At 37.6% G+C, this 11,994-nt stretch overlaps 1 protein-coding gene across 2 annotated transcripts; it reads right to left on the bottom strand.

The window, feature by feature from the left end:
* Positions 1-502: 502 nt before the first annotated feature.
* On the bottom strand, positions 503-2,326 carry six2a (SIX homeobox 2a). 2 transcript variants are annotated; one of them, XM_068044141.1, is made up of 2 exons: positions 1,697-2,326; positions 503-833 (listed from the first exon to the last, which is right to left on the bottom strand). In XM_068044141.1, exons 1-2 carry the CDS (start codon positions 2,260-2,262, stop codon positions 503-505), a joined length of 897 nt encoding a protein of 298 aa, XP_067900242.1. In that variant the 5' UTR covers positions 2,263-2,326. The 2 variants fall into 2 exon arrangements, with proteins under 2 accessions (XP_067900242.1, XP_067900243.1); XM_068044142.1 differs by having other exon boundaries at positions 1,703-2,326.
* Positions 2,327-11,994: the final 9,668 nt, after the last annotated feature.

The raw sequence follows: 11,994 nt of genomic DNA, 5'->3' as shown, positions 1-11,994 counted from the left end.
GCTGCGATTACACGTTCCACGCATTCTACTACAGGAAAGCCAGCTTTCTGTACAATTTTCATCTACATGTAAATGATCCTCCTAGAGCGTGTTTTAAATTTTTTTTTAGCATATTGTATCAAAACTTAAAATGCTCGTTTTGCACGCGATTACAAATCTACTCATAATTTTAACCTGGATATATATATATAGTGTGATTTTAATTGGGAGCAAAACTTCGAGATCGTGAATTTGTGACCAGTAAAATAAAAACTTGTCTTTCTAAACAAAAGCATCCTCCATTATATAAAAACCTTAAGACTTTGCTACATCAATCTCTTATGTGATCTAATACAGTACCTTAAAATTCGAATAGCTATATCCATCATTCCTTCCCATGGTTGACAAAATATCCACTAAAGTTTTTTTTTATGTACATCGCTTAAATGTCAAGTAAAATATATAAAGGATAATCTTGAGAGTGTCTTTAATTGTTCGAAGATAAATGGAATTTGCGTTTTTTTTATGAGCCAAGGTCAACTAAATTGGATGACATGGGGTTGAGCATGGCGTCCTGTAATGCATGGTGGTGTATAACATCTGAGTTAGGTACCGCAACGGCGCTAGGACCTGGAGGCGCTGCCAGGGTGTGCAGAGGCTGCAGGCTGGTGTTCGAGCTCTGGCCGAGGGATCCTAAAAGCAGTGCTGGGCTGCTCGAAGTGTGATCCGGCGTTTGAGACGGAGTCTTTTCCTCGTCCGAACTCGCTAACATATTTTTGTTCCCATTCATGGAAGGATTCATTTGGTTGTGGCCGCCGGCTGTAACGTTGGAATTGGAGTTCTCGTTGTTTTCTCTGCATTCGGAGAAAGAGAAAAAAAATCAAACAAATGTGAAAGAGCAAAGCTGAATAAGAACCAAAGAATAAATCTATGAAAACATGGGATCATTAGAAAAATCACGTTTAAATATTCTCAATGTCTGTGCGTGTCAAAAGACAACCCGCCAGAAACAAGAGGTTTATAAACTTAAATGGCACGTCTTCTTCGCAACTTTTTTGACTTATTAACAATAGTCGGTGGCTGAGTGCCGGAATAACGCTTAGAGGCACTGAAAAAGTTACAGTTCACATAATTCAGATTTCAAAGTCGTCCCTTGATTTAAAAAAGTCTTCCAGAGGACCTGGCGCTGATGAATAATCCCGACACTTGTAAAATTTCACTGTTTTAAAATCAAGGGGTCTTGGCAGTGACTAGCCGCAGGACACATTTTTAAAACTTATTCGTGGACAAGCTATTGTATACAATATATATCCTATATATGTGTGTCAGAGACGGAGAGGTGACACTGTATAAACAGTTCGTAATCTTTTCGTCCTCACTTAACGGTTCGTGGCATTACGAAGAAAAAAGTTACATTAAAACTTTTTGCGGCCGCAGCATCCGCTTTTCGCCACCCGTGTGGAGTTTGATATATAACACAGACCAAGTCCACTTCGGTTTCTGTGGTTATTGTCAGCTCGACCGCACTTTTCTAAAAACAGAAAACTTGTGTCTGTAAAAGAGGCAATCGCATTAAAAAAAAGAGCCCGTGAAAGGCCCTTGTATTGATGGTAGAAGAGATACACGGATTAATCAGAATGCTGCAAGCGAGGAATGCTACAGCGAGATAAGTTAAACTGTTTCATTTAATAATGAAAAATGTATCTTTTTTACTTACTCGTACCTTTCCTTGGCTTCGGCGGCTCGGTCCCTCTGTCTCCTGTTCTTGAACCAGTTGCTGACCTGTGTGGTGGTGAGGCCGGTGGCCTCGGCCAACTCCCTCTTCTCCCGGGGAGAAGGATATGGGTTGTGAGCATACCATTCCCGCAGGACGCTGCGCGATTTCTCTTTGAAGCAGTAACTCGTCTCCTCGCCGTCCCAGATAGAGCGCGGCAATGGGAACTTGCGCCGGACGCGGTACTTGCCCACGGCCCCCAGCGGCCGCCCCCGCAGCTTCTCAGCTTCGATGTAGTGAGCCTTTAGCCACAGCTGCTGCAGCTTTGGGTGATTGTGCGGAGAGAACTGGTGGCTCTCCAGGATCTTGTAGAGTTCGCGGAAGTTACCCCGGTGGAAAGACACCACGGCCTTGGCTTTGAGGACGCTCTCGTTTTTATGCAGATGCTCACAGGCAGGTAGTGACCACAGGAAGCGGCCGAGCCGCTCGATGTTACCTCCCTGCTGGAGGACTTCGCACACACACGCCACTTGTTCTTGAGTAAAACCAAAAGTTGGAAGCATCGACATATCTCCCCCGCCTTGAGATATTCTAAAAACACATCCAGTTCCTTAATGGAAAAAAGCGTTCTATGTGCCTCTCCTTCGCTTGAAGGTTACAGTCTCTACCAGTACTTTTTAGTTGTAGACGCATAAAAATAATCTTTCTTTCACAGAAGACCCAACATACTACACTTGAAGACGTCCAGAATGCTCTCCCTTCGTTTTTAATAATATTATTCTAAGTTGGCATGAATAGTCATTATGTAGGATTTGATTGGTTGGTTATCTGACCTACGGATAGTGAGGATAAGACAATAGTTAGTCAAATTATTTGCCATGGAGACGCTGTCACTCAAAGTAACCCGATCCCCTTTGAGGTGTCTCCCTCACTGAGCGAACAGATTGCAGCTCCAGCCCTACTCAAGACCTACCTTGTAATACTGCACTACTTTATGTGATTCCCGTTTGACAATCGAATCGACGACAGGGAGAACAAGCCGCACTTTAATACTCCTATTACACTTATTTCACTTCTTGTTCGGTTGCTGCCTGGGTGTATATTTATTTGTTTCAGCTGCTTTGACAAGAACCTCGTGGAGCCTCTTCGATGATTGACATCGCAGTGAGCCGCACAGGAGAGCGCTTTTTCCTGCGGCAACGATGCAGAAGAACATAAGGGTGGCGCCAGTGATCTGGAAATAACGCGTGGACTCGATTGCGTTGGGCTCTGGTATCTGTAGTTACATCTCCGATACTCTGCAATACTTTGACCCTGTTGAAATACAGCTCCCACAATGCTTTTCCGCCGAGGGTTGTGTGTGGTGGGGGGGGGGGGGGAGATCTATTTTTCATTCGATTGATGTTGGACAGGACTACTGTATTCATAATCCGGCCATTTCCCAGCCATCGCCTCATTATTTTATGGAGAAATAAACTAGTGTTGTCATGCAACTTTTAAATAAATATGTGGATTTTGAAAACGTGTAATATTACCATCATACGAACACGTATAATAATCACTGGTCGGAGTACTATTGGGAGGATGTTTTAGGTGGAAAATCAGTAACAGTGCATCGGTTGGAGTTTTTTGTTTGCAAACACCTGCATGAAACATTTAGGCAAGGGCTAACTTTTTGAATGATTGTTAAGACTAATTAAACAGCAACGTGATGCATTTTTGCACAATAATGTGAAATAGTTGATTCTATTTTGAGACTCGAAATTTGCAACATGTTATGTGATTGTAGTTTGGGGGGAAAGGAGGTAAGAGAGCAGAACTGATCAATGTAATGTATTGCAAGTTTATTCTTTTAAGCATTTGTATCTAACTGTTCAGTTAGCAAGCTTTCATTTCATCACACTTATTAGCAAAGAGGAGGAAGGGATGGCGATAGTGACCCTGAGTGCTGTGTGTGTTTTTTTTTTGTTGGGGGGGGGGGGGGGTGGAATAAGCAAACAGCTGCTTGTCTTTGCCAGGAGCAATGTTGCAAATCTACGGTAACCAGTCACAACTTCAGTAAAGACCAGAACATTGGATCGGCCAAGTGCTTCTTCGTACCATTCTTCCAACAACGTGTACGTCAGTAACACTTTGGACCAAAACAAGGCTCGAATGTACCTATCGAATTCACAAAACAAAGCGTGGATCCTTCTTCCGACAAGCTTTACTTTCAACGCCGCGACTACATCTTGCTTTGCAGCTTCTGTACATTTCCCACACGGGAATGGTTTGTTGCTACATAACGTTCGTAATATTCTCTGCTACTAAGTAATAGTTGGAAAATCTTCCATTTCCCGCTCTTTAATAAATAGGCTGAATTGGTTAGAAGAGTTAATTAGAAAACAAAGGCTTTAACAGCTGTTAAAGTTGTAAACTGTGCCAGTTTACTTCACATCCCTACCTTGGGGATCTGTGATAATACAGAAACTTCAAAGTTTCAATACAACCGGGTTAAAACTGTTCATAAATATTTTATTCACGTCTGCATTAGATTATATTGATCAGTTCTGCTCTCTTACCTCCTTTCCCCCCAAAAAACAATCACATAACATATTGCAAATTTCGGGTCTCAAAATAGAATCAACTATTTAACATTATTGTAATTTAAAGAGTAAACTATTACTGAAAAAATAACATTTATATTGTATTCTGAGAGCACAACAAATACATCTTACCCTGTGGTTACAGCTTAATTATCCATATTTATTTAACTTCTGAGTAGGGTGTAAAATGTACCTCACTTATGTTTCCACCACGCTTTACTCGCTGATCCGCCACATCCTGTTCATTTAGCCTAACTAATTTCGGAAACTCTCTTTTCCTTATCCAAAATTATGTTTTCAACGGCACTTTTTTAGGTTTTACAGAAACTCTCCAGTAATGAGCGGTTGTGCGTTTTAATTTGACGTGATATGATAGCTGATTATTAATCTTCAAAAGTATGCATTTTTGTTATGTTTAAAGCATTCAGTTCATTAATACGTACTTCCTTAGTCAACACATGCTATAACTTGTGCGCGATTTTGTCACATGGAAGAACTATTCTGGTGTGTGGTGAATTAGGATAGTGGCAAAGTGGATCGCCTTGTTGCATAGACAATGTTGCAGATTAATTCCGTAGTTATTACTCCAGGAAACCCTTGGGTTGAATCAAATGATCCCTTTCATGGCAAGTGCAGTTGTACAATATTTGTGTGTACTTTATGTTTACATATACACTAATATTGCACATATACTGTTCAACGGATTTAGTCGGCCAAAGTGTTCATGTTTTATTCATGGTGAGATTAATTGTAATATAATGGAAGTCAACGTATTTTTTATCCGGAAGAAAGAAAAGGAAAGAGGGAGCGAGAGTAACGATACGGCTATTTCCGCATTAGCTCTGTCACTTATACCAATTAGGTTTGCTTATCGTGAGTTTGGATCTTAAAATAACACTAAGGCATATTCACCTTAATTCACTCCATACGCTGGGTTGCTTGTTTTACCCATAGTGTCACATCACCACTGCAATGAGAAAAGCAAAAGATTCAAGTAATACTAATAATCAAACAGCGGAGATAATAGAAAGATAGCAGATGTCTAATTATTAAAAACTGGGAAACAGAATCCTGGAAATAAAAACAACTCAAAATATACTTTAAACTACAGCCCGTGATTCAGTAGTATTTCTCAGTGAACACTATTTTAGAAAAATAGTTGGAGTTATTAAAAAAAGAATACATGGAAAATCTAATCGGCGTTCTACCAACTACTATTTAATTATGATTCAAAGTTAATCCTCGTCTTTTAGCGAAGAGCAAAATTGTAGCTAACAAGCAACGGTCAGAGAGAACGAAAAGCTTCGGTGGGCAAGCAGCGAATGACAGACTCAATGACGGTGTAAGAATTAATTTGACAATATTTGTAAACTCCTTCGTGCCAGGGCTGCATATCTGAGGATGGAAAGCTTGAGGGTTCGGCTGAGTCTGACCAGTGATTAGACTTGCTGATGAATGGATATCACATTTCTACTAATGGCTGCCCCGTATTTTGACAACCTCCCACCACTAACCCGAGAAGCTGGTAGGTCGACCGGCCTTAATTTGCTTGATTGCTCCAAGATGTTGAAGAAAACTGAAGTGATAGAAGCGCCTTCCTATTGCTATTGGAAAATGACAGACCCATTATGTAGTGTAATATTTTAATTTCACTATCTTTCACAATTTCACCAAAATATTTTTTTTAAAGTCTTCAAAACGATATACCTATTTTCTCAATTAATGTAATTACTAATATGCAGTTTGAATATATTTACATTTTAAAACTTTAATTATGTGACTAATATAACTGTTAAATATTCCTTGTTATTACTAAAAATATCTGCGATTTTAAAAATAATTGTCCGCCTTCTCAGTTGTCAGTATTCTGTCAATTATTCTCAAAATAAATACACCATTTAACGTTTACCCTGATCACCATATACCATTCTCATAAACTGTCCGTCTGTTCGGCAGGATTAAACGCGCGAAGTAGAAAAATGCAATCTGACATGCAAATGGAGAGTTCAAAATTCTACATGTGTAAATTTGCCTGTCCGATGTTTCTGCCACAATCAACCCCGATTTGAAAGATGTTTTAAAAAAAATTCTGTGGGAAACTTTCTTCCAATCACTAATCTGTCATTTGAAGCGCTGCCCACCACTGACGAGATGCTGCTTCGCTTGTGATTAACGATTTTTGCATTCCCTTGTTTGCAACTTTTGTTAAAAACAAACTTTAAATAACGTAATCGCCCCTGGGCCAATTTGTAGGAAGCGCACATATACCATCCTAATTCTGGAATGTCCAGGTTTATTTGTCAATGTTACAGATCTGGCCGAACCCTGTCGGTCTGACCGCTGATTTGTGAAACTCCGCTATAACGATGTAAAATAAAAAACGATTTTTCTGTTCAGTCCCCCTTTAATTGTGATATAACACTGAAATATATGAAGTGAACTAAAATCCAACAGAGTGCAGTGACAATTCACAATAACTTTATGCAATTATGGATAGGGAATATTATGGAAAATGCTAATTTAAAAATAATTTGATTTATTAATCTAATTTAGATAGGATTTTAAATTCAAGTAAAATCCAAGTCCACCTTTACTACTGTACCCTTTCCGATGAAAGGTCATACAGACCCGAGTTAACTTTTGTTTCTCTCGCCATGGATGCTGTCTGACCTACTGAGTATTCCCAGCATTTTCTGTTTTCATCACAGGAAAAAGCGATCTACCGTGGTTAATCTGGCAATTTTTACAACATATTTTAAATACTTAGCATTTGCTTTATTCATTTTGCGCTGTGACAAACAGTTAATTAGCTGCCAACCATAAGTAAAATTCATAAAGGTTGTGCCTATCTCAATGCTATATGAAAAAAGTGTTGGTGGGTGGAGTGGAGTGTCGCGGGAAGTGTAGGAGGAGCTGCACAGTGTGTTACGAAAAGCAAATCAAATGAAAAGTTTAATTGAATTGTACACTTTCACAAACACAACACACTAGAATGGTTTAATAAAAGAGTAAAACAACATATGACTGATTTTAACATGTACTTACGTTTGAATCAGTGGGAGAGTACAATGACTTGATTTTTAGACTTTGAACTGACACAATAAATACAAAACACTGATAAAATTATGTTTTCATTTCATGTTTTTATATTGATGTTTTCTTTTGCAAACTAATACAACGACCTTTTTAATATGTGCTACTGGTTTATTTTGTTTCATCTCCATATCTTTGTAATCACTATCATGATCATTTATGTTTTTGTTTTGCCAAGTAGCTAACATAGTAAAAGAGGGAATTTCATAATTGAAGAAATTGCTGCTATACTTGCAAACAATAAAATAATTCTAACCCCTAATTAGTATGAAATATGCATAAAATGTAAAGTGATTCATAGGAGTCACTTGCTAGTGGATTCTAATACAGTATAATATTTTCAGTTTTTATCTGACGTATGCAAATATTCTTGCCATCAATTTTTTTTTTTACAGATATTGCCTTACGTTTGTACTGGTTTTCATGAATAAATGATATTTTTCCAAGACATGTTATTTTTCTCCTTGCTTATGTTTGTTTTGATAATCAGCTTTCAAATGCTGGAATATCTTTTCTATTTAAAGAAAAGTGATAAAGTATTTTCTTAAAAACTTTCCTGTCCAGGCTTCATTTAATAACTGATAACATAATATACTCTGGTTATATAAGTTAACATGTTTTGAATGGATTTCACTCTTCCTGTCCTGCATCCTATGGTACAGCACAATTATAATTACCCTACAGTAAGCCCACTTGAGTGATCTTGCAGTGTTACTAATTATATTGCTTAAATACATTATCTGAACTTATGCTTTATGAATGGCCTTTTTTAAAGTCATGACTTAACATGATTTTTGCACCATTTAAAATAATTTCTGTATGCTTCAATAGGATAGTGGAAACTTTGTTATTTTCAGAGATCAAAGACTCAGTAAGTATATTTGTAATAAATAATTTCTTAAAACACAATTTAAAACATGCCATATTCTGTAACACTAAATGGCTAGCAGTTTCACCTATTATTATTATTTATTGATTTTGCTGTTATATTCAATTGAATCCATACTTAATAATGTAAAACAGCTGACCCTGAAGTGTGAGGGAATGTGAAGGGAAGACTCAAGCATATCTTATTGCTCACACCAAGCTTTTTTAGTTGAATGTTATCAGTTTATGCTTAACTGAGTTTTGATTCATACTCAAACAGATTTTTTCAATAACAATTGAGAGAAAAAAAGGAACAAAGCATTCAATAAGGCATAACAAATAGGAAAAAAAAATCAGAAGAAACATTGGGTTATGCTTGTTAAGAAAAAATTGAAATTGATACTAACGGTTCCATATTTATGAAATATAATCTTGTTCTGTCCTAGCCAGTCTTATGTGAATCATATTTATGTATCAAGAAAATAACTACGCATAAAGGTCTAAACCTAAAGGGCCACCTAGGTTTGAAAATTAAAGACATCGCATTAAGAGGCTAAGTAGCCTTAAGCAATAGCATGTTTACTGTTGGGGGAAATGGAGGGCAGACAAGATGACTGAAGGATCAGCTCAAAGTGCAAATCAACCAGTCTTGCTTCCTAACTTCTAGCTGGAAATATAGTATGTATATGCCCATTCATTGCTATATAATGCACACTGACGGGATTATTTTGTGGAAATCAATGAAAGAACTGAAGTTGTAATGATTACATCCATATTGAGTGAAAAAATCATGATATTTTCATGAAACCACACAAACTATCCTGCACATTGGCATTAATCATAGCATTGTCACTGGCAGAAAAAAGCAGAAATAAACTAAAATGTACTATCTCCACTAACATCAGAGTAGATATTTGGTAAAATAAGAACAATGTGATTTCAGGGCAGTAATCTTATCTTGGGGTTCAGTTATAAACTGATGATTGTACAGTATGATGCCACCTGAACCCATTTGTTGAATCATTGTCTAGCAATCACACCCAGCTATCCATAATGGCATATTAAATAAGAATGCAGAAATATTAATATTCTGATTCTCCAGTGTATTTTTAAAATACCAAAAATCAAAATCAGTTATTTATGCAGTACTTTCCTATAATATGAACCTGAATCCAATTTAATAACATATCATAATCAAGTCATTATCACTTTATCAGGAAAGCACAGTTGTCCTAAATTAATAAATGGAACCAATCTGAACCAATCAGCTTCTAGCATTCAAATGAGCTGTCACTGAATAAACAAAATAGTATGCAACTGGCCCATACAATGCCATACAACCATTTTATTTGTTTAACTTCATTGAATGCACACTTTTAGTACTTATTAATCATTGCCATCTCCTTTGCTAATTTTGGCTCAGAACTCATAAGATGCACAATAGGACTTAGTGGCTTACCAAAAATAAATCATCAAGTGGCACAAAGCACTACAACTTAGCTGATGGGCTGTGCTAGTCAACTCACTTTATAGTTTTTTTTTAAAAAGATGTATACCATACAATTTGAATGTAGTTTAAGTAGTTTAGACAAAAAATCATGACACTATGTTCTGCGGTGGTTAAATAGTTGCTGCATTGCTATATGTCAGTAGATTTCCATAATAGAGTTCAATAGTGATAAGTGGGATGTGAGCGACTCAGTCTGTGTTTAAACAGACTCCTGTGCTATTCACATTGGAAATACACCCCTTAATGTAGCTGTCATAACTTTTTTTGCTGTAAACTTTCAAGGAAAGACAAAGAAACTGCAATCAAGATGGAAGCAAAAATAAAGAAGCAGAGAGAAACAGGGAGACCATTTAAGAAATGAGTGAGAGTGTCTGAGAACAAGAAGAGTGGTTTGGATGTTATTTATTATGACTACAATAAACAAATCAAGAGTGGTATGAATGAGATATCTATATATCTATATATCTATATACATAGAGAGAGAGAGATTTTCCTCTTTATTTTTGATAAACAGAAAAATATTTTTATTGTCCATTGGCACTTTGAAAGCAAAAATGCAAATTCATCAAAAGAGCAAAGGGAGAGGATAGGAAACTATTTAGGCAGTGGATTGTGAGGACAAACCCCACAAGAGACAATTGTGAAGCAGAATCCATGATAGCTTTTAAAAGGGAAGTGGGCAAGTATTTGCAAAATACATTTTTTAATAGAGTATGGGGAAAGGGCAGGGAGATATGACCAAATATACCACCTTTTCATAAATACACTGCAGGTGTGATCAGCTGAAAGACTGTAAAAGTCTTTCAAAGTACAATAAGAAAATAGGCCAATAAAGATCTTTGGGTGAGAAGAGAACCCCAAAGTGAAAATTTGAAAATAAATTTATGGAAAGAAAGAAATAGTGGAGCTGGAAAACCAAAAATAGAGAAGCAAGTTGTCAATTTTTTCCCTTTCAGCACTCAGGGTAAAATTGGGATCCAGCCATTCATAACAGGTAATATATTAGTGGTTAAAGACAGTGCCAGAATGAAATAAACTGCCAGGCTTGGGCCTAGATGTGTGGTATGTAGTGCTAAATCACATCATACTTTAATATAATCAAAAATGGCTTCCTAATCCATATTAACCATCTTTAATGAACAATAAATGGTAACCTTCAAAGCAGGAACCAGTTTGGGTATGACGTACTGATGAGTATAACTAATTAATCAGTATATATACTTGTGTATTGTTAAAAAGATATGTTGGCAGCAGAATGAATCATATTGCAATGCTACCACTAACAATGTACAAGAAGAAGTACATAAATAGCAAAACATAAGCACAATAGTACTCCTGCTGAACTGCTAAAGACATTTTAAATTAGATAGGTTAAAAAGATATATTCCTGCCCATATGTAGCCTGATCCAACTCCATAGGCAACCTCTGCTACATTGACAGAGCCCCAGCTGATTTTGAGGAAAATATAGTCAGCTGGGTCAGAAGAATGAAGGAACAACTACAAAGGAAATAAAAATTACTAGTAAAAATTGAAAAAGTAAACAAAATCATTTTAAAAGGTTGGATCGAAGTAAAACAAGGCTGACTTTTACCAGTCCCTCGACGCCGTAGGTTGCGGTGGGGAGGGCCCGTAAATTCAGCGGGGAGTTGCCAACCTCAACCCCCGACATCCAGTAGGGCCCATCCTACATTACTGGCAGTGGGGGGTGGGGGGGGGGGGACCTCTGTGTGGCCCCTTGGTGGCAGGGCCTTCATCTAAATATTTAAATTGACATAAATTAGATGCAAATGAACTTACCTGCTGGTGGTGGCCGTCCCACGCCAATTTTACGGCTGCCAATCACACCTCACACGCCTTTGGAACTCAGTACGGAGTTCCGAGGTGAGACCTGGTTAGGAGGGGGGAGGAATAACATTTTCAGGGTGACAGGGGTGGGGGAGCGGGGAAAACAATTTTTATTGGCTGGGGGGATGGTGGAAAGGGATTGAGGGTCAAAGGAAACAAATTTCGGGGAGGTGGGGGAGGTTTGGGATATCAATAAAAGTTTATTATGGGGGGTGAGGGAAATTTATATATAAATTATCCATTGGGGGGGGGGTGGGAGACGGGATTTACAGTTGAAATAAAATGTTATTTTTATTGCCTGGAGACTGGGACCTTCAAATATTAAAATGTTACTGAAGGGCTTGAAGCCCTTTATTTTTATTTATTTTATTTAGAGATACAGCACTGAAACAGGCCCTT

Source organism: Heterodontus francisci, chromosome 13, assembly GCF_036365525.1.
Source record: "Heterodontus francisci isolate sHetFra1 chromosome 13, sHetFra1.hap1, whole genome shotgun sequence".
In the NCBI taxonomy this organism is placed as follows: Eukaryota; Metazoa; Chordata; class Chondrichthyes; order Heterodontiformes; family Heterodontidae; genus Heterodontus; species Heterodontus francisci.
Note: the sequence above shows the minus strand (reverse complement) of the source record. Positions and strands in the feature narration are given on the sequence as shown.

Bases quoted from the DNA above. Each gene is read 5' to 3' on its own strand.
- six2a (XM_068044141.1), bottom strand. From the start codon at position 2,262: ATGTCGATGCTTCCAACTTTTGGTTTTACTCAAGAACAAGTGGCGTGT. The intron at 834-1,696 runs GTAAGTAAAAAA...CTCCGAATGCAG, and splicing joins GAAGCCAAGGAAAGGTACGA to AGAAAACAACGAGAACTCCA.